The 26,252-nt window shown below is 45.3% G+C and overlaps 1 protein-coding gene across 7 annotated transcripts in view; it reads right to left on the reverse strand.

Moving 5' to 3' along the window:
- LOC135252860 (3',5'-cyclic-AMP phosphodiesterase 4D-like) overlaps window positions 1-26,252 on the reverse strand; it is a 91,561-nt gene that overhangs the window by 43,509 nt on the left and 21,800 nt on the right. Inside the window, exon 1 of one of the 7 annotated variants that reach the window (XM_064331455.1) lies at window positions 11,418-11,956. The exons of 4 other annotated variants lie outside the window; for them this stretch is intronic. In XM_064331455.1, coding sequence (XP_064187525.1) covers window positions 11,418-11,647 — 230 coding nt within the window. In that variant the 5' untranslated portion in view covers window positions 11,648-11,956. Of the gene's footprint in view, window positions 1-3,280; window positions 4,652-11,417; window positions 11,957-26,252 lie in introns of those variants that run through there. 2 more of the 7 variants (XM_064331459.1, XM_064331462.1) reach the window with 2 other exon arrangements.

The following is a 26,252-nucleotide window of genomic DNA, read 5'->3' on the forward strand; positions in this document are numbered from 1 at the left end:
TGCCTTAATCGCTGTCGTATCACTTTCCAGGAAATACAGCAACATTGTGACGCACACCTTACCTTCAGCATGGCATTATGGGCGGGGAGGGAAGCGCAGAAATTTGGACTTGCAGATCAAGAAACTTGTTCTCACAGACCCAAGGCCCTAGCAGTGGCAGAGACCCAATGAATATTCAAACCCAGGCTGTACACTGTGGACACCCTCCAGTCTGAAGATAAATTATGAGCCTGGATGGGCTGAATGGTTTCCCTCACTGTGTATTCTGCAGTTCTTCGACTTTGGCCCTGATTCACTAAGACTTTTAGCATGTGCAAAGCCCTTTTTAGCACACACATAAGCAATAACCTGACCCATGATTGGTCAGTGTTTGTTTTGCACCAATCATTGGTTGTGTTATTAGTTTTGTGTGAGCTAAAATGTTTTTGCACATGCTACAGTTCTTAGTAAATCAGGCCCTTAGACTAACACCCGTATTCAGGGCTAGCTGAATTATCTCACACAAGTGGTTGTGAAGACTTCTACGGTTAAAGCGCTCCAACCATCTTTAAGGCCCCTTAACTTTGCCATTATCTGACAGACTGACACACGCGATTAACCAGCCAGTCCAGCCAGCTGTGTCCTCTGAGCCTCCCCCAGCACAGGAGAGCAGGAGTGGGGGGGGGGAGGGGGGGATCGCCCGTCACAACAGGCCATTCATCTGAGAGCAGCGGCAGGTGTTGCTCTGCAGAGCCCGCATCAGACCACTCATTGTGGAGAGCCACATCTGCAAACCGCTGGAGCACAGGCAGCTGTTTGTCTGAGCCCCGGGAGGGGGGAGGGGGTGAACTGTTGTTTTTGAGCGTGAAAAAGGCTTCCCTTGTGAGCGGAACCAAACCGCGACTGTGGGAAGCTGCGACGGGACCATGAGGGAAAAATTTGGCAGGGGCCAACGCTTTTTACCGTTATTTTGCCTCGGAACACGTTCGCAGGCAGTTTTTGGGGAGTTTTTGACAGCTGAAGAAAGAGGATCAAAACCAGTATCCCCAGAAACATGCAGCCAATTCCCCCAGGCTTGCTGCTAATCCTGATAAACCACCTCAGCCAGCCCTTCCCCACCGTAAGCCCCTCCCCTTCCCCTCTATTCCTCATAGCTTCAATTGTTTGGTATTCCGGCAGGCTAAAAGGCTTCATCCTGAGGGATGGGAATCTCATTTCTGCGCTGCGATGGAATGTTTGGACTACGCCGTGGAGATAATTAGTACGCCACTCTGGAACTCCGCTCTCATCTGACCGCCGGCTTGCTTAGAAGGCCGCGCCTTTGATGTGTTCATGTGATTATGACATCAGCACATCTGGAAGGGGTTGGAGAAGGCCTTGAGGCACCGCGCGGGGTTAACACTGTAAGTAACGGCACGGTGCTTTGAATCGCTCCAAAAAAGTTTTTTTTTTTAAAAAGCAGGGCGGGACCGCGTTACATTTTAATCAAAAGCTGCTTTCGGCTCTCATTTCCAATATATCGGCAAGTAACGCGAGTACAGGTTCACCCATACAGGCAATCCAGTTAAAGATGGCCAAAGAGAAAACCCTCAATGCCCTGCCGTGCTCTGGCATTGAGTTGGAAAATTAATTCAGCTCCAGCTCCAAGACCAATCCAAATAACCCACAAAACACTAAAGCACTTCAGTACAGACTGTAATGTGCTTGTGAGGTGGGGGAGAGCCCCATAAACGGTACTTGCAAAACAGAAAAAGTTGTATCCCAAAATGGGATCACGATGTGCCTAAGCACCCCGTAACCCCCCCTTCCATCAGATTCGACATCAGTGGACACTAACGGTGCCATCGATCGCCTGGCTCTCCTCCCCCCAGGGCAGCCAATCTCCATCACTGCCAAGTGCACAAACACACAGAGCAGTGGCATCCCATAACTCCCTCACACAAACGCCACACACGCAACGCAAGAAACCCACTAAAACTAACTATAAACACACATGTAACACAAGGAACCCACTAAAACCAGCTATAAACACACACACACAACCAAAGGAACCCACTAAAACCAGCTGCAAACACACACAAAACCAAAGGAACCCACTAAAATCAGCTACAAACACACACACACAACCAAAGGAACCCACTAAAACCAGCTGCAAACACACACACAACCAAAGGAACCCACTAAAACCAGTTACAAACACTCGCACAATGCAACAATGCGTTCCCACATACACAACACTGCCACCCTGTCCCAACCCCTCCAATTCCAAAATCCACAACAAGCTCTAAACATACAGCAACCCATGCAGGTTCTGTAGTATCATAAAGGCAATGAACAACTCATTTATATTTCTAATACTGCACAAAAATCACAAATAACAGACATCTGAATTACAAGATGTTTAGGAAATGTCCAACACACAAGTCTACTGCTAAGAGATATAGCATCCATATATATTGCATCAACTTTATTTTGATGTGTCCTACCAAGAGTTACAGTTTCAGTATGACTTTGGCTGCATTCATACACATAGGGCACTATAGTACAGTACTGTAGAGTGTACAGTACAGTGTTTTTTAGTGAACTCCTTCGCTGCGTGATGAAAGACAGATTTGTATCTGTCATGTGCAGGGCCAAAACAATAGGATAACATGAAGCCTACTGAAGGTATGTGTGTGGCCACTCTCGAGGATCTGTCAGGCTTTAGTGCCCATCTGGTCACCATGACCATCAGCGGTTTACAACACAGGGGCATATTCTGGGGCCACTCCAATTTGCAGAGCAAAATCTTCTGCATGGCTATAAATACACCAGGTTTAATTCCCTCCAGCGTTCTGCATTCCCAGCAGAGATGGGGCTTTTAAAGGGAGCCAAATGAACCGGAGCACTAGTGCAAGAGCTTTAAAGAGCCAGACAACAAGAGGCTGGTGGCTCGGTGGAGTGATGAGTTTCATCAGCATATGCAGGGAAGCCATAAGACGTCTCCCAACGATCGGAGAACTCATTGAGCAGGCTGGTAGAGTTACACACGTAGTCCTGTGCTCCCATATAGTTTAGGGACGTCCTTTTCAACTACCGATGACTGCCACTGTCAGCGGGAAAGTGAGGTATTCTATAGCTTCAAGTTTCAACAAGTTTTCCTCAGACTTTGTTTCTACGCACAACGGTGACTCTTCGTAAATACACAAGTTATTTGCTTGTATAAATATAAAGTCTTTCAGACGCGAAAAGTAAATGGAAATCCGATATGTTATGATGACAGAGGAAATGTGATACAAAATGAAGGTTAAAGGGTACATACCCTATGCAAGAGTGCCTCCGAGCAGAACCATGGTTTAACAGCATACCCTTCCTGGGGAAGCGAGAGTCTTTATTCATCATAGCTGCAGCTTATCGGCACGACTGCCAGTCGTCACCAGCAGAAGAAGCGTGTAGAGGGCTTTGGATGGCTGCAAAAGAATGAACCGGAAGGCATGCTTTCCAATGGTCCTCCACAGCCTGTCCCCAAAGCGCACGGTGTCGAGGAAGACAAAGAAAGCTGGAGCGCGGTGCCCGTCGACAGCCTCCAGCCCGGCCCGGGGCGCCGCGGGAGAGGACACCTTCTTCACAGGCGAATATCTCCTCACAAAATCAGCATTAAGGCGAACTGCCGTAAAAACGACAACCCGAAAGGCAGGATCCTAAGCAGAGGGAGGAAATGAGACTCTGTGCAAATTCTCTGGTTCATTTGCCCTTCAGAGTTTTTCTTTTTTTTTGTGGCGGTACTTTCAGGTCCATTGAAAGGGACCTCCTATAAAGGAGGCTGGGCACCCAGTGATGTGCTTGAGGACTAAAGGAAACGTCCGCCCTCACATGGGCTGTGAGGTGTTGGGAGCAGCTGCTTCCAAAAACGAGGAGGAGTCCATGGAGTACAAGTCCCGACAAGGCTCAGGGTGACACACAAAACCTATAGTGTTTAATATCCGGCAGGCAGGGCTGATTTCACTCTGCCGTTTGTGGATGATATCGGCTGGCAGCGCACATTTGCAGCTACTTCTCTGCTTGATTCGCTTGGGTGCCTACCATTGCACAGACATGGTCAATCTTAAATACTGACTTGCTCATGCCTACATGAGGAATGGCAAATTCCTTCTGCCTTTCAACTGCAGAATAATGGAGTTAATCCCTCCAAATATGGTTCTTCCCAAGTCACTCTATTCTCCACAGTCCAACAAATAAGCCCTGTTCATCGTAAAGAAAAGCTAAATCCCTCAGATTTACCAGCGATGAGAAAGAGAAATGGGAAAAGTTAAATATTTTTTAAAAATCTATTCCTCTCTGCAAAGCGGCCTGGCACAATCCCTTCAGTCCCATCAAGTATCCATGTTAACTTCCTTCTTTTAATGGGTATCCGCGAGCTGGAACGGAAAAATTTCCCCACCGCCGGCCACTGACGCACGCCTGTTTCCACGCAGCGCTGAAGGGACCCAGGCGGAGCGAACTGAGCGTGCTCAGAAGGAAGTGGGCGTGACGACGCTCTCGAGACCTTCGGGAGACGCCGGGGTTCCGAGGTCTTGTTTTCCGGCGCGTGGTCTGGGAGCCCAGACTTGCCCGAGACCCTCCCGCCTGACGCGCGCTCACACCGGGCGCCCCGGCCCGGCCTGCCCACACGGGCTCCCCCTGACACATGGAATCGACATGCTCTCCAACAAGCCAGCAGCTCGCTCGCCCTGCAGCTAAATAATGACAGTGGGTATTGTTAGCTCAAATAGATAAGGGGAGGGGCGTGTGTGTGGTGTGTGTGTGGAGGGGAGTTGGGGGAGGGGGGGGGTGAGGGCAGTGGGGGTGGGGATATGCACTGAACATTTAACACATTCTTCCCAAGAGAAGCATTCGATTTAAGTTCGTTTTCCATACAGAGCTGACGAGGAAGGCCTGTGTAGACACCCTACAGCATGCATTTTTTGATGAGTTTCAAATCCCCGTCCATTTCATGAACGTGCACATTTCCAGCACTACACTCTGCCCTGCTAGAAGCCAGCCCCTTAAAGTTCAGAGCTTTTGTTTCCGTAAGTTCCTCATAATTGACACATGGATGAGGGGGTGGTTTAAGACGGAAACAGTGCAGCAGGTATGTGTCGGCTCTAACTAAACAGGTTTTGGATTTGACTGCAAGTTCTGGAATGTTGTCCTGCCATTCTACTGTTAACATTACCTGTACATTCAAACACACTGGGGGAAAATACACACGCTATTGCAGTGGCATACAGTAAACAAGCCTGCTTTTCTTTTCTCTCTCTTTTCCTCTTTTGCTTTCCTTTCTTCATCCATGTTGTCTTTTTCTTTATTCCTGTCATATTTTCCTCACTACTCTATTTGACGATCCCATTTGACCACCCCTACTCAAAAGCATTTCTGTGAAGGACTTAGGTCTAGGCCAGCTCTCTTCCTCAGCTCAGTTCTTTTGGAATTCTGATGTAGCATATGGGTTTGGAACTCTTCATATTGCAGTGTGCACTCTGCTCTGCTTTTTCCAACATGCCAACCAAAATAGTAAGCCTCAGTCCTTCTGTCCAAAGAGCCCACAAGTCAGAGTTGCAGGGAGATCAAACAGACTCATTAGAGCATGAAACTGACACAAATAAATGCTTGTCAACCTGTCAGTCACCACAGGGTTTTACAGAAAGAGGGAATCTCTGTTTGTTAGGCCAGAACTGGAAGTGAAAGTAAATACTGTAGGTTAAAACTTAAATTTCAGGCCTGCCTAACCTCACTGCCAAGACACAGTGCCAGAAAACAACCCGCCTTTCTGCCCCCAACTAAATTATCCACCCACAAAAACTCTGCTGCGCCCTCTGCTGTTTGTTTCAGGAACTACCAGTATATGATTGATATTGAAGATATTGATTCAACCCTGTTTTTACTGAGTCTCTATGGTTTTGGATCCTTATGGAACCACTTTACCAAAATCAACACCGTGACGCACTACAGTTTGGCAGATATAATGCAGAAGTATTCTCCATTCACATAAAATTTTTGTTGTTTAACAAATTAGCTTACAACAATCAGTGTTGTTATGTTGAAAACATTAACTGTAGCAAGCTCTATTCTTGCATGTTGAGTTAAGGGAAAAAAAATATTTAGTTTAGGAAAGTTTAAGAAACTCACTGATTATTTTCCTCACAAATCTAGTCCGTAGGTCTACATGTTTATGAACACAATACTGAAGTATTAGTGCACTGAATTTTCCTGGATTTCTTTCTAAATAAAAGATGAAATACAGCTTTGTTTTACGGTGGGGCCGATGTTTGGACAGGATAAAATGAACATGTCTAATCTTGTTAAAGTTTACGAGACACTCCACTGCTGATGAGCCGTTCAAGGGTACACTGCAAGCTAACATGTTTTCCCCTGGGGTTTCAGTGATATTGCTATTATAAAGCACAGCAACAGCTACAAAATCAATAGAGAGGCCAAAGAAAGTACTTAAATGCTAATTATCTAGCTGGCATTGATACAGTGATTCATGTTTCCTTTTGATCAATGCCCCTTTTTTCCCATTAGAACCTGGTCTTTTTCTGGTGTCCCAAAAAGGCTAGCAGTCAAGAAAATTAAAAAGATATGAACAACTTAATCTGAAATATACAAGCTTCTGGAGCGCTATTCACTGTAACAAGTGCCATTCTGTAATGCCGAACAGAAGAAATTCTGCGTTACTTTCATTCACGTATTACTTATGGTCATGCCTGGGCTTCTGCAAAACTCACAAACCGAATACAAATTTACCAACAGCAGTTTTTTTTTTCCCTTTTTCAAAAATTTTTTTTGGTTCTCAGCGTTACTTCTCAGTCCAGAGAAGGGGCCCAGGAATAGACCGTGGAGGCGCTGGTCTGCCTCTCGTCATGGGCGTGGAAGCTGAGGGGGAGCCTGTGGCTCTGTGGCTCTGTGGCTCCAGCAATGCTAAAAAGCAGAGGTCGCGGGGGAGAGCACACAATCACACGGGTAATCACATGCGCTGCAGGGACGCCAGCTTAGAACAGCACTTTTGATTCGGCCTGTGATTTCCTATCCTGCGTTATCATCTCCAATGTGATTTTCCGCAAAGGTGGGGCGACGAACAATATGTCAGAGGAAACTGACTTCATGCAATAGCGTCGGACATCTGATCAAAACAAATAGCCTTATAAGATGGTATCTGACCAGATTTGAACAGAGGAGGCAATGAAACACACGCACCATCTGAGTCATATGGAATTAATTAAATTCATATGAACAAGCACATACAATGCAGCTTAATCTCGGTTGTGTAGATGAGTATGTAAATATACACCATCACAAATATATCCCTTCCAGCCATCTCCTGTGGGGGTCTCTGATTTCCAAATGCCTGTCAAGACTTGTTGACTGAATATGACAGCTTTAATTCATTAAGGCAACAGAAAATATCAATTTTCAGCTCCTAAAGCAGAAAGAATCAGGAAAGAATGCTTTTTGTTGAAATACCTCACATAACTGGAACACATTAAGAAATCACGTCAAATCCATCACAAATTATACCCCATTAAGAATATCTCCATTCTTGTTTCTTGTGTTATTGATCTCATGAGATTCAACCTTGGTTGGTTGTACGACATCTGAATCTCATGTGGTTTCGGTTATTCTTTAATCTATTTTTATTGGTTACTTACTGAATCTTTAATCTATTAAGTATTGTATGTTCTTAACACAGTGCTAATAGGATATTTAGTTACCCATTTACTATAACCTCTAACTGACTACGTTTGACTAGATATCTGACTCACAAGTTTTATCTTAGTGTGCATTGTAATCCTTGCCTTAACTGTATTAGCTGTAAGGAGAAATGCATTTTTCTAAAAACCTCCTCGATAATAAAGGGTTTAGGTCGACCATAAACTTTCAAATTAAAGTAAAATAAAAATCTACCGCACGTCCGCTGTCTAAGCAATGTGTTTCTCTGACAAACCCACACATGCTTTGTAAGTCACATGTTCACAAGCTACAGGCACATGTACGCACATGCAACAGGGACACATGCACTTTAAGCACTTTGCTGACAGGAGAAATCACACAGCTGCTCACTGATAGAGCGTCATTGTGTTTATTCTGCCACGTGTTTATGTTCCACAGACCCTCGCTAACCACAGCACCTCCAGAAGCCTTTAAAGGGTCCCTGTGAAACAACGTCTACATCCTCCCTGCCGTTCCAGCTTCATTTATCTTTGGTGACACTAAAGCAAATAATTTATGCCGGGATCTGAGCCTCCTCCCTCCAGAACACCACGGCTCCTTGTACTACTTCAGACACATGTGCAGGTCTGTTTTCGTTCCACCCCTTCCGTAACTATTCTGCTATTGATTACCTTTTACACAGCTTGCCTAGTTTTAGTTCCTGAGTGATAAACTGTGCTTTGGCTTTAATGTCCAGCTGAACATTACACTTATGCAAAATTATATATTTAATAAAATTATAGTTTACACGGCACTACCACAAGTAACCAGTCAAATATTTAAATTGAATTGCCTATTTCTACATAAAACACTAATAAACCATGGTGATTTACTGTTTATTAACATCTTTCAATCAGAAGTAGGAAACCAATATTATTTTAATGGTGAGGTGCAAAATAGAAAAAAGCAATCTTATGACAAACACACAGATGAAAAGGTAGTTGTGACAAGAATTTATAAGACCATAAAATGGTTTATGGCACAGTAAATTTGCGTTTTTGGGTACAACTATGTACACAATTCCTTTAAATTATGTTTCAGAACTAAATCTATGCGAAAAGGATCAGATATAGACACAAGCTAAATTCCAGCAATATCTGTTAGTTTGAAGATATATCCATTTACCCACAAACATGTACTGTACCACAAATACACATACACACAAAAACACATGCGCACACACACAAAAACACACAGACAGACACACACAAGCAAATCAGTTCTATTTATTTCATTTATTTGTCAGGGACCATGTACGGTGCTTAACGCAGATATGGCCATTTGATGTACTGCAGCAGAGCTAGCCAAGGCTAATTTTCGGCTGCAGTCCCTGGGCAGGTTAAAACCACATGATACAATGACTGAAAATAGAGAGAATGCACAAAATGTTCAAGCTGAGGGCACTCAACCACAGCCAACTACAGCAGATGGTTTAGTTTATTAATCAGCCCTAAATCAACAGCGAGAATGGGAGATAATGGAATGACAGGAGATTCTGCTTTGTGATTGGGCTCTGCAAGGCCAGGCCGAACTGTGCGGCTAATCCTCACCCATCTGGGTAATTTTGGTACTGACAAGGCACAGATCGCAGTCCTAACAACACCACTGATTTTTTCCACATTACGTTTCACATTTGTCTTTTACTTTCCTGTCTGATCCTCGGTCGTCAAACCCGAACACTCCACCATGCCTCAAGGACATCCAAACAGCAGATTAAAAAAAGAGTAACATTTGAAAACAGATTTCTGGAGCACCTGTCCCCTTCCCATGGCTGTATGGGAAGACTGTTCATGACGAATGCACTGCAGTTTTTCTACTTGTCACTGAATTGACAGCCCATTTGTAAACCAAATCCACAGCTAAGTTAGACGCACATCTGTTTCATTCTGAATGGTTGCTCAATGCAACACCTCTAATATCTGTTTGCCACCTACAGTATGACTTTTACATGATTTTCAGTCTGGGTTCCAAAACCTAGTACTGAAAACCATTCCAAAGCACATACCACTGTACCTCTTCTGCGTGTACGTACAAAAATCCTTAAAAAAGCAGAAAAGTAGGGCCTTCCAGTGGTCTGCTGCACAGAACCGCTCTAACTCATCTTCAAAATGTAACATGGCTCATATACAGAAGAAACTTCATACTGACAGAAGAAGCTGTTCTTTGGGAAAATACAGGTAAACTCTGCTTTGAGTTTCCTAGACAACCTTTGTGACATCACACGCAGCCTGCTATGCTGTAATCATCACACAGATCAACTTCTACAGCACACAAATCAGACTACATTTGAATAATCGCAATTAGTGAAAAACTCAAATCACTGTAGTGTTGAGGAGCCCAAATAATTTCACACCGAATTTCATTAATTCTTTAAAATGTGACATTACAGCACAATGAGGAATTAAACAATTTAAACTGGATGGCAGTAACACAATTTACGATAATGAGGCCAATATGAATATCTGATATTAACTGGAATGTGGTATGATTACAAAGACAGTGATATTTCAAAGGGGTATGGCTTAAAAAATTACATGTTTTTCTAATTTACCAGACTCATCCGTTTAAAAACAGCATTCCATTGATCTCGGGGACATGCTCTATGTCTTACTGAAGAGCTCATACTGAACTGCGCTGAACCGCAGCAGCACTTAGCAATGTGAATCATCTGAGGTCAACTGTGCACTTCACATAAACATTTTAATACGGTTTCTGCTCGTACGAACCCAGGGAACAGTGTCCTTTGGGCAGGAAGGAATGATCCACCGCAAATTAATGAAGAGTGAGTGAAGCGCACGGCAGGAGAGGAAAGCTTATTAACTGAAGAGCGAGCTCGAAACCGTCACGAGCGCCGAGCCGCATCTACCCATTAACTCAAAGCAAACAAAGTCCAGAAAAGGGGACGGAGGAGAAGCGCGCAGCGCGCGGAGGGAGAGTGTTTAGATTGGTGTCCCTGAGGCTTAAACAGGGCCCCCTTCGCTCTTCAGTCCCCTCTGTGTGTCTCTCTGCTTCTCTGGGGTTGGGTTGGGGTGGGGTGGGGGGGGATCTTCTTAGGACAGCTGGCTTGTTTCGGCTGCCTCTGTTTCCCTGGTAGAGTAAAACGCGGAGTAGTTGCGCAGGCAGATGTTGACCAAATAAACTAGGAGGACTGGCAAAAAAGGGCTGTGCCTCGGCCAAGAAATCATTTGATAGAAATATCCAGAGATTGAAAGGATTCTTGTTTTGCCGACTCAGGTTACTGTTTGCAAAATAGCAACAGAACGGCACACGGGAACAGCCTGATGCTGCACTGCAACCAGAACACCTCGGGTCTTTTTCTCTCGGCCAGAAACAAAGGAACACATTCATGGAGCAGTACAGAACCTCACTTAGATCCATTCCTAGAGCCACTACTGATCACTACAACTGGGAGTTACCTTCAGAACAGGCCAAGTGGCTCTGTGCTGGGGCGCGCAAAGCTGCCTTGTGACCCCGACTTACGTGACGAATGCGAGCGTCACAGGCGGCAGTGTGATGTTTTGCGAAAAGAAGCCTGATTATCACAATGCCACTGGCCGAGATCGCCGGCAGGTTGGCTTCTCAAAGGAAGACCCGGTCAAGGATTCCTCGGAGCGCGAGAGATAAGAGGCACGCAGCCGAGAGCGGCGACAGCGCAGAGATAAGCAGCGAGCCGATGAAAGGCGGGGAGCCGCGCCGAGGCGGAACTCTACCTGGGCGTGTGAGCCAGCGTGAAGCGCCGCTGCAGGGCCAGGCTGCGGTTCATCATCAGCTTCCGGAAGAGCAGCGGGGAGTTCCGCGGGGAGTTGAGCGGGGAGTTCCGGGGCGACGGCCTGGGCGAGCCGGCGGGGGACGCTCCGGAGGACCTGGGCTTGGGCTTGACGGCCGGGGTCCCCGTGGGGGAGCCCGGCTCCTCCGGGTCCTCCCAGACCACCTCGCTCATGCCGTCCCGCGCCGCCTCGGTCCCGCCCGCTGCCGCTGGCCCGCGGCTTCCGTCTGTCCCGCTCTCTGCCGCGCAGGCCCGCTCAAATTTAGGGAAGAAACTTTCCCGAGTTCAGCGGGAGAGATACTGCAGGCCTTGTTTCCATAAGCACGGCGTCCATGCTGGCGCTGGCGCTAGACAGACCTATCTGGAAACAGACCAGCTAGAAATCTGCTACTCCTGTCCTCATTTTAAACCTTCTCCCTTTCGGGAACAGCCAACCTCGCTTCCAAAATCACCGTCCCTCCTGACAAACACAGTCAATATTAGAGTGCAAGCCCTCCCCTCTGAACTGGTTTGTTTACATAGCTACAAACCCTTCCCACCCGCAGACTAAATATGGCCAGATGAATTATAGTAAGTTTGCACTGCAGTAGAACAGCCCCCCCCCGCTTCCAACGAGCAGGGTAGCCCGCAGAGGACACGTCCATTTTCAAAAAAAAAAGTTTACTTTATAATGACTTCCTCTCTCAGCCCATCGGCACGTAAACACAAACCAGCGGCCCTTTCGCTCCCCGATCCTCTCCACAAACACGCGCTCAGACCCTTCCATTCTGGCCCCGCTTCTTATCACGTACCGCGGTTTCTTTTTCACATGCTCAAAGTTTGCGAGAAACGGTCACATGAGAGGTGAGGACTATAAAAAAAAGAGAGAAAGATAAGAGCAAAGAGGGCTGCCAGTGTCACGATGGCTCAGGATCTGTGACCCGGGAGCCTACCCCCTGTGGGTTTTGTTTATCGGAGGGGGGGCAAAAAAAAACAAAAAACAAAAAAAAAAACCCCACCGTTCGATCTTGCGAGTCCCAGCTGAGCGTGCTCTCCTTCCAGGGAAAATAACCTAAGACCTCATTGTTTTTCAAGGACTCCGCCATGGAAATGAGCCTGAGAATACAGAGCAGATTTCTCTCCCGCTTGTGCCCTGCTCCTCTAGCTTCTGGGCAATCAAAGTGCATCTCCAGGAAAAAATTATAATAATACGTTTGATAGCTGTGCTATTCCACTGCAATATTAATTGCCTTAAACTGAATAAGATCTGGAAAGTTAATGGTGCTAAATGAACTGAATGCATAATTACTACATTGATAGGTGTACATTGTGATACTGGCACACACATATGAAGGCTATATTACAGGATTACTTCCCACTTTAGTGCAGGCACATTCTTAAACCGCTTGCCTAGAAACCTCTACTTGTCTATAAAGAACAGGATTTTAACACAGTGTACAAAAAAACACTGAAAGGAGTGAAATCACACACAATTAGCATTAGCTTTCCCTCGTTCTTCTCTCGGTTTCATTGTTTTTGAGTGCCGACAGGCTGAAGAGCAAAGCAAACATAATCCAGGAATTTCCAGTACGGTTTGATCAAACAAAAACACAGCTGCGAAAGCAATGTTTGTCAAATATGGCCACCAGATGGAGCAACGAGAGAGAAGACTTCTCTGCCCAGAACAGCACTGACTGCTGACAGACGGGCACCATGTCAATAACTGTTTCATCAGAAAACTATGAGTCATGTTTGCCCTCAAATATTAGCAAAAATAAGCAATTACCTGTATATCAACAGAAGCACTGTGTCACCATATCTGCATTCCACAATCTCTCGTGCAGAGAGTCGAGTTTTTAGCCGACAGCAGATTCCTATTATCTGGTATCTGCCGTTGACACCATTTCAGGATACATTTTTGAACTAAACATTAAAATGTACCAACATTTCTGTCATCCGAGGCCTAAAATGGCATGTTTATAATTAACTGAACTGAGAACCTAACGGTGTTTCTTACAATACAATTTTCAAGTGTGTACTACAGTCAGCCTCCATCTGTAGCTCTGAAGCTCTGAGTTCTTTATTTTTCATTCTGCGTCTAACAAAAAGATTTTGGTGTGTCAAGTGTCAAAGGCTCTGCACACCCAAATCAGCTTTGGCAAGTTAAGAATGAATCTGGTAACTACCGGCTTGGCATCGCCTCAGCAATATATTGAGCCCTTTGACTGGCTGCCAAAGACATTGTTAACAAACGGGTAAGTAACTCTCAACCTAATTTTGCATTCCTGAGTCATTTCAGTGCCGTGTCATATGAAGCACCACTTCGCTACTGTTCGCACCTTGAGAAGTGAGAAATATTTATGTCATCTTTCATATGTTGCTGATACCTTAATGGCTGCTACACTTTGAATATGCATGACTCTTGCTCTTATGAATTTGCGCATTCCCCTCACGTACAAATAAACAAATCATCCACACTTCCGCAGCGCATGGCTCACACCTTCGGATCATAAATGACATCAATTTATGGTAGCGGTGCAATCCTGCTGTTTTACCTGGCAACTGTGCATATGTGCAAATAATTCCAGCAGAGACGAGGCAAGTGTGATGCAGCGCAGAGGGCAAGAAGCTACTGTTTTGTGATTTTTCAATTCTGGCCTTGAGGGGGCTTTAATCACACACGACGGAAACGTACTGCCACTTCCGAGCAACGTGTGACCACTTTGTCCTAAAATGGAGGACGGTGATGGGAAGAACAGTCATCAACTGTATCCCACAAAAACAGTGAATACATGTTTCTCCTAATTTCCCAGAGAGCCAAAAAAATATACTCATTCACCAGTATGAGGCCTGAAGACTTATTGCCTGAAGAATTATTTAACTTTTTTAACTTTTTTCCAAATATGCAATCTGCACAGAATAAATGTTTGTTTTTCATTGATACAATAACCTAGAATATGCCTCCAGTAAATGTTTGAGTTAGTCTGCTCCATGTGCAGCCTCACACCATAATAGAGCATCTAGTTTTTTTTGTTGATAATTTTGCACATTTTTGATAATGTCGCATTCCATGATATTTAAGGACTGATTACACTTGCGCTAGTCCGTCGTTCTTTCCAACGAAAATTCCAAAAATTCAAACCCCAGCCTCTAACTATAGTTCAGTTCAATGCACACAGCATGTGTACAAAACTCTATTTCTTTACACTTTTGAAAGATTATCTGAACAAATAATGTAAAATCTTGGATGGAGGAATGTGGACAGTGTGGCTTCTTATCAGTCCCATCGCGGATCAGAGATTTACTGCTTCAGATCTGAAGCTGCGATGTATCCGTTTTTACACCCAGCAAACACAGGTTTTTAACTACCTTTAACTGCCATCCACTTTTAGTGTGGGTGTGTGTAATGCTCAAATAGGCTTTGCTCTGCACCCTGCCGTGCGTTACACTAGTAAATGCACAATGACTGTTTAAACAGCACCACAATATTTCTGCAGGGACCTGGCCAATGTAAAGTTTACATTGCAAACTAAATTGCGCACAGTCCTCCATTTGCACTGCGCCATTGGCTAACACCGGCAGCTCATTTAAATGGAGGGCAGAACCGACGTGCCAAGCAACAGCCCAAACAGCGGTCAGAGCGGTTTCGCATCCTGCAGACGATCCGCTTGCACCGCGCCGCACGCTAGCGTGGAGGCTGTGACGCACTGGGCGAAAGGCGCGCGTGCACAGGGCGTGCGCACACCCGGTTCCAGAGAGAGCCGAGCACCGGCAGGTTGGGCGTGGCGCCGAGCGCCGCCCACTCCCTGCTCCGCTGGCGCTGCTCCGGGAGCGACTGACTCACGCGCCTCTCTCGCTCGCTCGCGGGGTCATTAGCACCCGGGGAAAAGCAACAAGCCGCCGCCGCCGCCGCCACAGTCTGAGAATAAAAAAGCCTGCATGCTGATCGAACAAAACCAAAACCTCAGTCAGGTCCAGACAGCCACTGTAGAAAAACAAGGATCCCGCTGTCAGCTCCTCACCCGCGCTCCTTCCGTCTAAAGCATCGCGAGGCCCCCCGGTTCTCACGCGAGCACTACAGGGGGAGCGCTAAACGCGCGCAGCATCCTCTGGCGAGGGCTTTAACAGCGACCGCGACAGCTCAGCAGCAGTGAGGAGCACGCTGTGTGACAATGGGGACCGCATCACACCTTTACCGTCTCACCGCGCACGCAAGTTCCTACTGGGGTAATTCAGCAACACCCACCCACGAGGTACTACAACGCGCGGTACCACAGCGGAAAGAAATGCGTTGTTTTTCGACCCGATGACGCCCTGCGGTTTTCTTTTTTTAGAATTTAAGAAAACTCCGCCCTTAATTTAGTCCCTCTTGCTCATCGCTGTGCCACCTGCGCCATTTGGAGCTCCGCTCCGCTGAGACGCTCGCCCGCTCGCCCGCGCGCCCGCGGATCGGATGTCGGAGAGGCGGCGCATTGCTCATCCGTGAAAGCCGGTAAACGTGGAGCGGCTGGAAAGCCACCGGGAGGAAACGGCGGCAGAGGTAACCGGAGACGGCTGCCGGGGCGAGGCCGGTCGTGCCCTGCCTGGGCCAACGACTGAGACCGCGGCCGGCGATCTCCGAGCCAATCGGTCCTCCGTTCAGACTGAGAAAACACACCGCCAGCGCCGCACATGCTCAATGATTCCAGGATATGAGGAATATGTTTAAACGGAGACCATTTTCACAGAAGGGACACCCCCTATGTAAACGTTACATGATGGTGGGATACACACAGTGGTTTCCATGTAACTCAAGCACATATAAAACTAGCAGACACTCCCCTATATTCAGTCAAACACACTAAGCCAGTTTACGGGCACACGCAATTAAATTTAATCACGTTTCAGTTTCAATTAAATAAGTCTTTAAGCTTCTTATGACTTAAAAATCCAAGAAACAGGAAAGAGGTGAAGTACTGTAGGACTGTGGCGCCCAGGCTGGAGGTGGGAGCTTTTTTGAAAGAACAAGAGAACGCACAGTACCCTTTGCAAAGAATCTGCTTTTCTGTCCCCAGCTGCACAGTTCTCACGGTTTTAATACTGTTTTAATAACACACAATTAAAGACAGGAGGGAACCAAACATGGGTAAGTCAAAATAAGTTGTTTAGAGTAGAAGCAATTTCAACTGCTGACAGTAGAAACAAACCTATCATAAGTTATTATTTTATATGATGTTTAATATGTTAGGATTATTTTAAACTTATTTTAATGTAAAATATGCATACATACATCCATACATACATGGATTTAGAACGAGCACTGTAGCTTGCACCTGGTTAAAATGACTAGCCATTACAATATTTCTGTTCAATTGCTTCATGAGAGCTAATTTTCACTGAATCTACTCCTTCCAGTCTCCATGCTGAGATACTGTGAGCAAAGTATTCTTTACTGAGATAAGGCGCCAGATTCATTCAGGGGGTTTGAATGAATTGCATATGCCCTCACAGTCTAGATGTGGTTGATTGAATCCTCCCCACTGCCAAAGCCCAGACTGTTAGATTAGTGTCTGAAGAACACAAAAGCTGAAAAGCAAATAGGTTTGTCCCAGCAGACCCCAGGAGAACTGAAAGCGTTTGAATTAGTAGTGCTAGCAACACCATGGGGATTCGTACTCTCTTACTCCACAGCATTTCTGTTCAATTTCACCCGGCATAGTCTCTCTTTCAGTGTTATCATCCAGGTGACACCCTATGGTAACCTTACATAGTTTTCCAACATTGAGAAAACAAAGAAATTTACATAGAAACTCACTATGATAACGGTAAGTGAGCAATGTTGCTAAGATCAATGGAGATGAACGCTTTAACCACAGAGGCTTGTGCCAAACAAGAATTAAGATCCACAAACAGAAGAACAATCCAAAAACAAAAAAAGTGATAAGTGCTCAGTGAATGGTGGCGAGCCACTGAATGATCTCCAGAAGGTTCTCTGGGGGGCGGGGACGAGAACCCTGAGTGACGGCTGGAGAAGACTGAAGCAGAACTGAGGCAGATGCCACCCTTACATCTGCGTGACAGCCCATCAATCAGAAATGCCAGTAAAAAGTCCCACTGCACAGAGCTTCGTCGCACTGCCAAAGCCATGCCAGGCCTTAAGAAGTCTGTCAATAACCAGGGGAAGGGAAACTATTGCTGTACTCATTTATGCTGTTTCAAGCAATCAAATCTAAAAAAATAAAATAAAATAAAATAAAAAAAACAAATGCACTGTTATGACAAAACTACACCTTGCCAAAATTAAAACAGAATTTTCTGTGCCTATTACAGGATGCCAAATCACCTAGGCAACCATTATTGTACCAAAAGCAAATACAGTATTCTATGAAAAGCAATTGAAGGTCTGACAGTCACCTTCTCCGTCCCTGAATCTGCAATGAGTACGCTTTTAAATAGGCCAAGGATAATAGCGTAGCTCTGCAAAAATAATGACCTCACAGAAGAGTACATGCACAGTCACAGCCATAGAAACACAGGAAACCAGCCTTCCAGAGGCAGGAAACATTTAAGGACCTCAGCGGCAAGCTGCAAAAGGGCTATGGCTGCCAGTGCTAAATGGCTGGCAATTAAACCACAGCATAAATGCCACAGAAGGTGCTGCACTGTAGCAAGCTGCAAACTCACTCTGCCATTAGCAATTTAACGTCTTGCACTTGCGTACAGTCGGCAAAGTAAAATACCAAAGTGGGGAAAATCCCAAATAAACATGGACTCCCAACAGTTTGTTTACAAAGTTCAAGCCCATTCTCCCCTGCTCTTTCTGGAGGAGGCAATGAGCTATTTTTAATAAATGCTTTCATCTCCTGCCATGGAGTAGCTCCTTAAACGCAATGTACTGTGGCCTTTTGGTTTCATAACACTCATGACACATCTCAGATTCTGAGAAGATAAAGCTCTCTCTAAAAGAAACTTTATAAACTTTCTCACTTTTTTTGGTTCTTATTGTCATTGCTGCTGGAACATTCCCCAGAACATAGCTTAAAGTCAAAACTACATAGACCAGAGCCACAATCGTGACCATATGGGTCATTTATAGTAAAGCTAGAACCTTCTGTCATTTTGTCTTCTGTCATTTTGTCATGGTGAGGCCAATTCTAGCTGCTTAACTGCTGCAGATTTAAATATACTTTCCTATTATAGACACCAAAGTCAGAACAATGGAAAATGTTGATAATCCTGCCACAAATAGCCTCAGAACCTCAGAACCTCAATGCTGCCTCCTTGTGAGCAAAAGCCAAAGTCACATTCTGCAGTTTGAACACAGGTCTGGCCCAGGGTCACCCTATAAGCTATTGTCTGGTAATAGCTTCAGGGAGTGTTTGGAGAGACTGATCACAAAATAAACGTGATCCCAAAAAATAATTTTCAATCCAATAGCGTAACAGATAAAAAAAACTCGCTGGAAAAAAAAGAAAGAGGTGATAAAAAGAAAAAACAAAAGACACGCATTTAATGTTAAAAAAAATAAAAATAAATAAATCAAAGCCCGGAGTGGAATATACCAGGGGGATTAAGCTTTATTTCCTGCAAAGACATTCCCAAAGCCAGAAAAAATTAGCTAGGCTGAGTCACACCCGGTAAGGTGGCTCTCTCTCTCTCCCCCACATATCTCTGTCTCTCTCTCACTTTCAGCGTAGTGGTACAGAGGCTTTATCGATACCCAAATCCCTGTCGTAGCACCGTCACCAAAAAACAAAACCCATCACCCGCAGTGAGGGTGGCCTTACACCAGCATCCCATCTCCCCACGCTCAAAAACATTTCCAAAAGCACAGCGGGATGGCTCTTCAAGGCCATCGAACTGTGGGAATTGCATTTCCGCACATCCCCCACACCAAGCACGACTCCCAGACCGTCAGCAAGCAGAGGGGATACCTCAGTTTTTTTCCTTCATCATCATCATTTTTTTTCCATTGTGCAAATGTTTCAAACGCAGCTTCGCAGGGTCAAGGAGCGGCTATTTTTAAGAGCAAAATGATACAATCTCCATCTGTACAACACACTGATGAAATTCGGTATTATGTTTGCATCTGTTTTCCCTAAACAAGGTAAGATAAGGACCATCAGCTGTGAAGCCATGCTGAATAGAAACTGTATGCATTGTCTCTGTCTATGATGGATTATAATATTCCATCATGGTATTCCAGATAGTATTTCTGGGTAACCACAAACCCTTTTCAAACAATGTTCCTGTCCTATCTCCCTCTTCCCTCTTTGGAAAACCCAGTTAGTTCCTACTGAGTTGTGCCTCAAGGGGCTTTGCAGCTGAACAATGTGCACTCATCTGATGCATTTACCTGTAAGCCAGTGACTGCATCACACCCGAAAGGCCACACACCTCAAAACCAGCTGGCCCCCATTGAAGGAGAGCTGTAGAGCACCTCTCACATCTGGTAGGATTTGGGCTCCTAGCATGTAATTGGGAGTAACTAATGTGAAGGTATCTCAAGCTGACTTAAACCCACCCAACCCCCTGGGAAGATGAGGTCAGCTGTGATCTCACAGCTGGCTGATGACATCGCTGAGAATGAGCCGCAGAGCTGCGACTACAGAGCCCAGCCTTCACCGAGTCAATGAGCCAATCTGAGGCCACTATGTACCTTTTTCTGATTGTTCACATCACACCGCACACCACAGGAGATGTCGAAGAATGAGTAATGAATACATTTTTCAATAAACTTAGGAACTGTCAGCAAATATGGTTACAGAACAGCGCACGAAGATGCTTTGTACACTGTCAAGCATGGCAAAACATTGCACCTACAATTCTGCTTTCAGAAGCAGGACTTAATCTTGAGCCCATAATTATAAACATGACTGATCAACTTTAATTCGATTAAAGAAGAAGAAAAAAAACATTTGGGGCTTTCTAGCGAGACTGCCTGCATATTAATAGAAAATCAAGCACGATCATTTGTCACTTTTATGAACCACAATTAAGTCCTAACAAATGGCTTAGTCTGGGAGACATGCCTTGCCCCAGGTCCAGTTTTTTTCAACTTTTACATTTTAAGTAATGCTTTAATTTAATTTAACTCATAACAGCATGTGTGACAGAGTGTCATTAAAATAGATTTTGGGGATCCTAAATGGCGTATCCAGCCAACTCATTTTCAGTGTAGTAATGTGCCTTACTATGGTCAGAATAATATGGCATGTCACTATTTTCACATGACTGGACTATTCTTTGCATCATCACACATCCGAGAAACCTCATGCCAGGGGTAGGGAATTTAACCCTTTGAAGAGTCGGCTTCTTGGAATATTCTTTCAAAATTTGAAGCCAGTGTACTAAAACACTAGAATTAATTTAAAAACATTCAAATCACATATTTCTGACCTTGCACCTTAACCCTTTGAAGAGTAGGCTTTTTCCTAGTTCTGTGTTCAAGAACTCCATTGCTTTCAATTACCAGTAGTGATTGTTACATCAGCTTTAGAGTGTTCAGTTATGCATTTGTGATCTTACACCTTCAAGGGTTAAAGGGTGGCTGCTTGTGCAACCTGTACAGCTACCTGGTGGACTACAAAGTGAAGCAGACAGTCAGTTTTGGTATTGCAATGATGGGACAGATCTATAATTATGAAATTATGAATAATGAATTATGAAGGGAAATAGGTCAATTTGGAAAGCGGCAAGAACCGAGAAAAGACCATTATTTCACATTTAATAGAGACAGAAAAATAAGAAAATAATGTCCTTCTACAAACATGGAATTAGAAGGCTAAAAAGCTTTGTTGTGTATAGCTAGTATTTATCCACACAATGTCTTAGTAAAATACTTGAGCAGATATGAGCATGTATTCTCCAGTAATGCATTTGCATTTTGCACAGACTGGTTCCAATGTTTGAATCTTTGCCTTTTTCCAGGAAACATCAGATAAAGCTCAGATTTCAATTAGCTACACATATTAAACTGCAATTGAATTAATCGACAGACGAAGAATAGCCCTGGGTGCCCATTAAATTTCCATTTATACAGCTTTGCAGCCACTCAGTTACAAGCCTAGTTCCCTAACCATTATGTTACACTCCCGCACAATGTATGTAAAACAACGTGGACATAATGGCATTGACATTTTACCTGATTTAACACAGTGTTTTCTAGATTTTGCTGCTATGTGTGTGTGTATGCGTACGTGTGTGCGTGCGTGTGTAAGTGTGTGCGTGTGTGTGTGTGTGTGTGTGTGTGTATGCGTACGTGTGTGCGTGCGTGTGTGTGTGTGCGTGTGTATGCGTACGTGTGTGCGTGCGTGTGTGTGTGTGCGTGTGTATGCGTACGTGTGTGTGTGCGTGCGTGTGTGTGTGCGTGTGTGTGAGTATGTGTGTGTGTGCGTGTGTGTGTATGTGTGCGTGCGTGTGAGTATGTGTGTGTGTGCGTGTGTATGTGTGCGTGCGTGTGAGTATGTGTGTGTGTGTGTGTGTGTGTGTGCGTGTGTGTGTGTATGCGTGCGTGTGTGCGTGCGTGTGTGTGTGTATGTGTGCGTGCGAGTATGTGTGCGCGTGTGTGTGTGTGTGCGTGTGAGTACATGTGTGTGTGCGTGTGTGTGTGTGTATGCGTGCGTGTGCATGTGATCGTTCTCTAACAGCAGGTGCGTCTGTGCAAAGGCCTGTGAGTGCAGAGGGGAGCGGGGCTCTGCTAATGAAAGCGGAGAGTTAGCGGAGTGCCTCCGCCGGCCCGTGATCAGATAAGAACCGCCTGAGAGCGCCACGGATCGACTGCACCGCTGCGGGAGCGACTGGTCACAGCGCCCCCTCTCTTCCTCATCAAACCCCCTCTCCACAGAGGGCAAGCTGAAATAACAAGCTTGAAGCCTCACGGAGGGGATGAGGTCGGTGTTTCGTGCGGTGGAGAATCCCCCGCTGGACGTTCGGGAGCGCAACATTTAATCAGAACGTGCCTCTGAGTCGCACTACACCGGGGCACTTGTGAGACAAACTTTCCCCCAGGAGCAAAAGATGGCTGAGAGAGGAAGAAGGTCTGCTCTGACACTGACGGTAGTTCTGCCGCACGGACCCCAGTGTGTGCCGAAAAACTGCAGCACAGCCAGTCTCCATCGCTCTCCATATTCACAAAACGAAAAAATGTCATTGGCAGGCAACTGATACTGGATGCACGCACATGTGAGTATAGGGACAGGCAGACATTGTGAATACTGCAATAACAGCCCAACACGACAGTGTATACTGCATATATATATACACAGTATATATATATATATATATATATACATACACATACATAGATATATTTTGGGCCATGCAGGAATGCATATATATACACATGCTGCACGGCCCAAAATATACAGATCAGTCTGTATAATAATTGACAAATTTACAAAATCAGAAATTTTGTCAAATAAGTATATGAATCTAAGAACCTCGGCCATGTGTGGTCAACGTTCTCTCCCTATGCACCTTTATAGTATATGGTAAAATCAGACAAATACTGGAAAGAAACAGTGCTTATACTGTAGTACTGTATTATACTTTAAAAGCATTTACAAGTTTATGTCTTATAAAATCACATTTTGATTACAAATACTATACTAATGCTTTATAGTCATAATTGGTCATTTCTTAAAACAAATAGATTTGAAATAAAGTTACTTCAGTTTTATTGCTTTTAGTGTTTTTGAATACACATTTAATCCAGTGTAACTGAAAAGCAATGTATTCATAAATCATTTGAAATTTTGATATAAAGTCATGTAGTGCTGCAAAAATAATGCTTAAAATACAATATTCTAATGAAAGATTGCATTTTCTCAAACAATTTCCACGGTGTTGATCAGGTGAAAATAACTGGTATGGGCAAACCACTGTGTGAAATTACAGGCCCCGGTATCAGACTACTAATCTGTATTCAGTCCCTGAAATAAACAGAGAGAATACTGACGCTAGAATGCAGAGATTTCACGAAGATACGCAAAAAGCCCATCGGCTCTTGCTACGGTTGTTCTAACAATAACATGAGTGCATCAGCGTATCCATCAGTATGGAAAGGCTGTTCTGGGCACAGCAGTAATGTGGGGTGTTTTCGCACTACAGGCAGCCGTGGCCGCATGAAAAGGTGCGTTAAACAGAGCTTTGGCCACATTTTAGCGACGTTAGCTGAACGCTGTGAGCGTTGTTCTCGTGCTCTGTGCTGTGTTGAGCTTGTGTGACAGCAACCGATTGCAAAGAATTCCATTGAGACGGTTTGGCAGTATGATAAAGTCACATGACACTTCACTCTCCTAGTCCCTACCCAAACATACTGGCAGAGACAAATATGACATACTGTACATTCTGTGCTAGTTCACTTAGTGTATACAGAGGCAAATAAGGAGGATTTATTTGTAATACATAAATTACACACAAACTGAAGTGTGATTATTTCATGTTCCAGAGGATAAGCTACTAGAGCATACACTTTATATCTTCAGATATGGTGGAAAAATTAATTTTCTACTCGGTGATGGATGAGGATGCCCAGAATTCTGGCTTTCGGCTTGTAGACGGCATTTTCAAATTGCAGAGTGCGACAAGCAAATGACAAGAAGCAGCAGGATTCCTGCCTTCTAATGATTACTTCTCCCCAGCACATCATCCTGTCTGTAAGGGTCACGACCTTGCGGGTAACTGCAGAAAGGATGTTGTGGTTTTATGCGCTGTGCAGTATTGACAAGTGAATCCCGCAGAGGCTCTACTCCCTAATACTTTCACCCCAGACAATTAACGGTTTGACACCGTCTGCGATTCAGACAGCACGCTCCTCTCTTCTCCTCCGCACCGCGCCCCAAAGGGGGAGTTGGAAAGGGGAGGTGGGATGCGTGGGTTGCAGAACAGGCCCAGTAAAGGAGAAAATACCTAAATTATTGTTGGCTGATAAAAGGTGGAATATATTCATGACTAGGTATTGCAATTCATGTTAATGTAATCAATTAGTCTAGCTATACTGAGTATCCTCTGATCGGTGTGCTGGGGCAGACACAGACGTCTGGAGAGTTATGATTGCCGCCGTTACCTTGATCCCCCCCGCAGGGCGAGACTGATTGTTCCATCTCTACCCCCACCCCACCCCCCCGGTCTGTACATCTCCCCCTCTCCTCCGGGACCAAGCATCCTCCCAATCCTTTTCCAAACACCCTGCACAAACTATTGTTTTCCCACAGCCCAATGTGCAAACCCATCTGCCCGTGAGGCATTCTGAGCAGAGCAGAGCCCAAATGGCCGTCTACGTGCGTGAGAGGCCCCGGGGAGACGAAGACCAGCTTATCCCCAGGAAGTAACACGGCACCGCGCGAGAGGACGCTGTTCTTTTCGCGCTCCGCGCTGGATGAGTTTGGGGGGATTAGTCATAGGTTGCAGTGAGCTGAATCACCGGCATGCGGAGCGGGAGACTCCTGTGGTCGTTCACGACTAGGGCCGCTGTGCCAGAGCAGGTGTGCTGCATCACAGCCTTCAGCTGGGAGGACTGCACCCGGAGGCCACGGAGCAGAGAGCGGGTAAGCCGCCCCCGGCTCCCAGCCGCCCGCCCGGAGAACAGCGACCCACGCGCCGGCGGGCTGGGGGAACGCGTATCTGCATACGCACCGACAGACACCAGGTCAGGCAAACAGAGACGGCAGCCGTGCTTAAAGGTGCTCAGCACTCAACAGCGTGAAGCTCCCCGCGCCGCCTCCCCACACACGTTCCCCTTTCCCCCAACTGATCCGGAAAAATGTTAAACTAGAATCCTCACGGTACGAAAACAAACCTGGTGGGCAAACTTAATTTTCGTTCAAAATACAGAGAGTGGTAAAGGGGAGGCTCTCCGCACGGGAAACGCCAGTCAGGATGGCCGGGGAGGTCGCCACGGGCCAGGAAAAGTGAAAGGTGTGCACGGAAACGGCGGCCTCCCCGGACCCCGGTGAGCATGTGCATATTTCCTCAGAGCCAAGGGCAAGTCCTCAATGCTGAACAAGAAGCTCGTTTGAAAAATTGTAATGAGAACAGGAAATGTGGTCTAGATGCAGCGCTGTGTTGATCCCAGAGGGCAACAAATGGCTCCGTCGCCCTGAGATACGGGCAAAATAAAGCCAAACCCCTGTCATCAATCCGGAAAGCAAATCATCAAATCTGTGCTGCTTTGCATTTTGATTACACTGCTTCGTCACAAGGAAAGGAAAAAGACAAATCGGAGCAGGGTCCGGACGTTCTCCTCACAAGACAAACAGCCGGCATTAAATGTTACCCTCACTGGAGGTCAATGAAGCATTAGCAATCGATGTTCCATTAAACAGAACAGCTGGCTGTTAATGCCAATATCACCAGTAACTAACAGCATAACAACTAATTGATTCTCTCACCCTTTCTTTTAAATACGGATCCTTTTACTGGCTGATGAGACCTTTCCATATCACCCTCCTTTCGTGGGCAGCAAGCAATTTCCCACAATGCAAAGTGCTGTAAAACAGGCCTCTCTACCACCTCGCTGCATCTTACCAATAAATATGTAATTTAAAAAAGCTATCAGTAAGCAAATTGCACTATTTTCTTTCTTCAGCCAAAATAAGCTATCACACTGGTCCAAGTTAAAATCATTAACTCAATAACAGTGATTAAAACAAAGTAACCTGCTTAGTACAATGTCTTTCTCTTCAAGGCAAAATGGATAGACGTCGATGAATCTCCAAAAAGTACTCAAACTGCGGAAACAAATGCAAGAAACAAGAATTTGTTTCCAAGAAACAAATCAAACATTCACAGATTTTAGTTTCTAGGTCAATTTCTCTGA

Source organism: Anguilla rostrata, chromosome 4 (assembly GCF_018555375.3).
Source record: "Anguilla rostrata isolate EN2019 chromosome 4, ASM1855537v3, whole genome shotgun sequence".
NCBI lineage: Eukaryota > Metazoa > Chordata > Actinopteri > Anguilliformes > Anguillidae > Anguilla > Anguilla rostrata.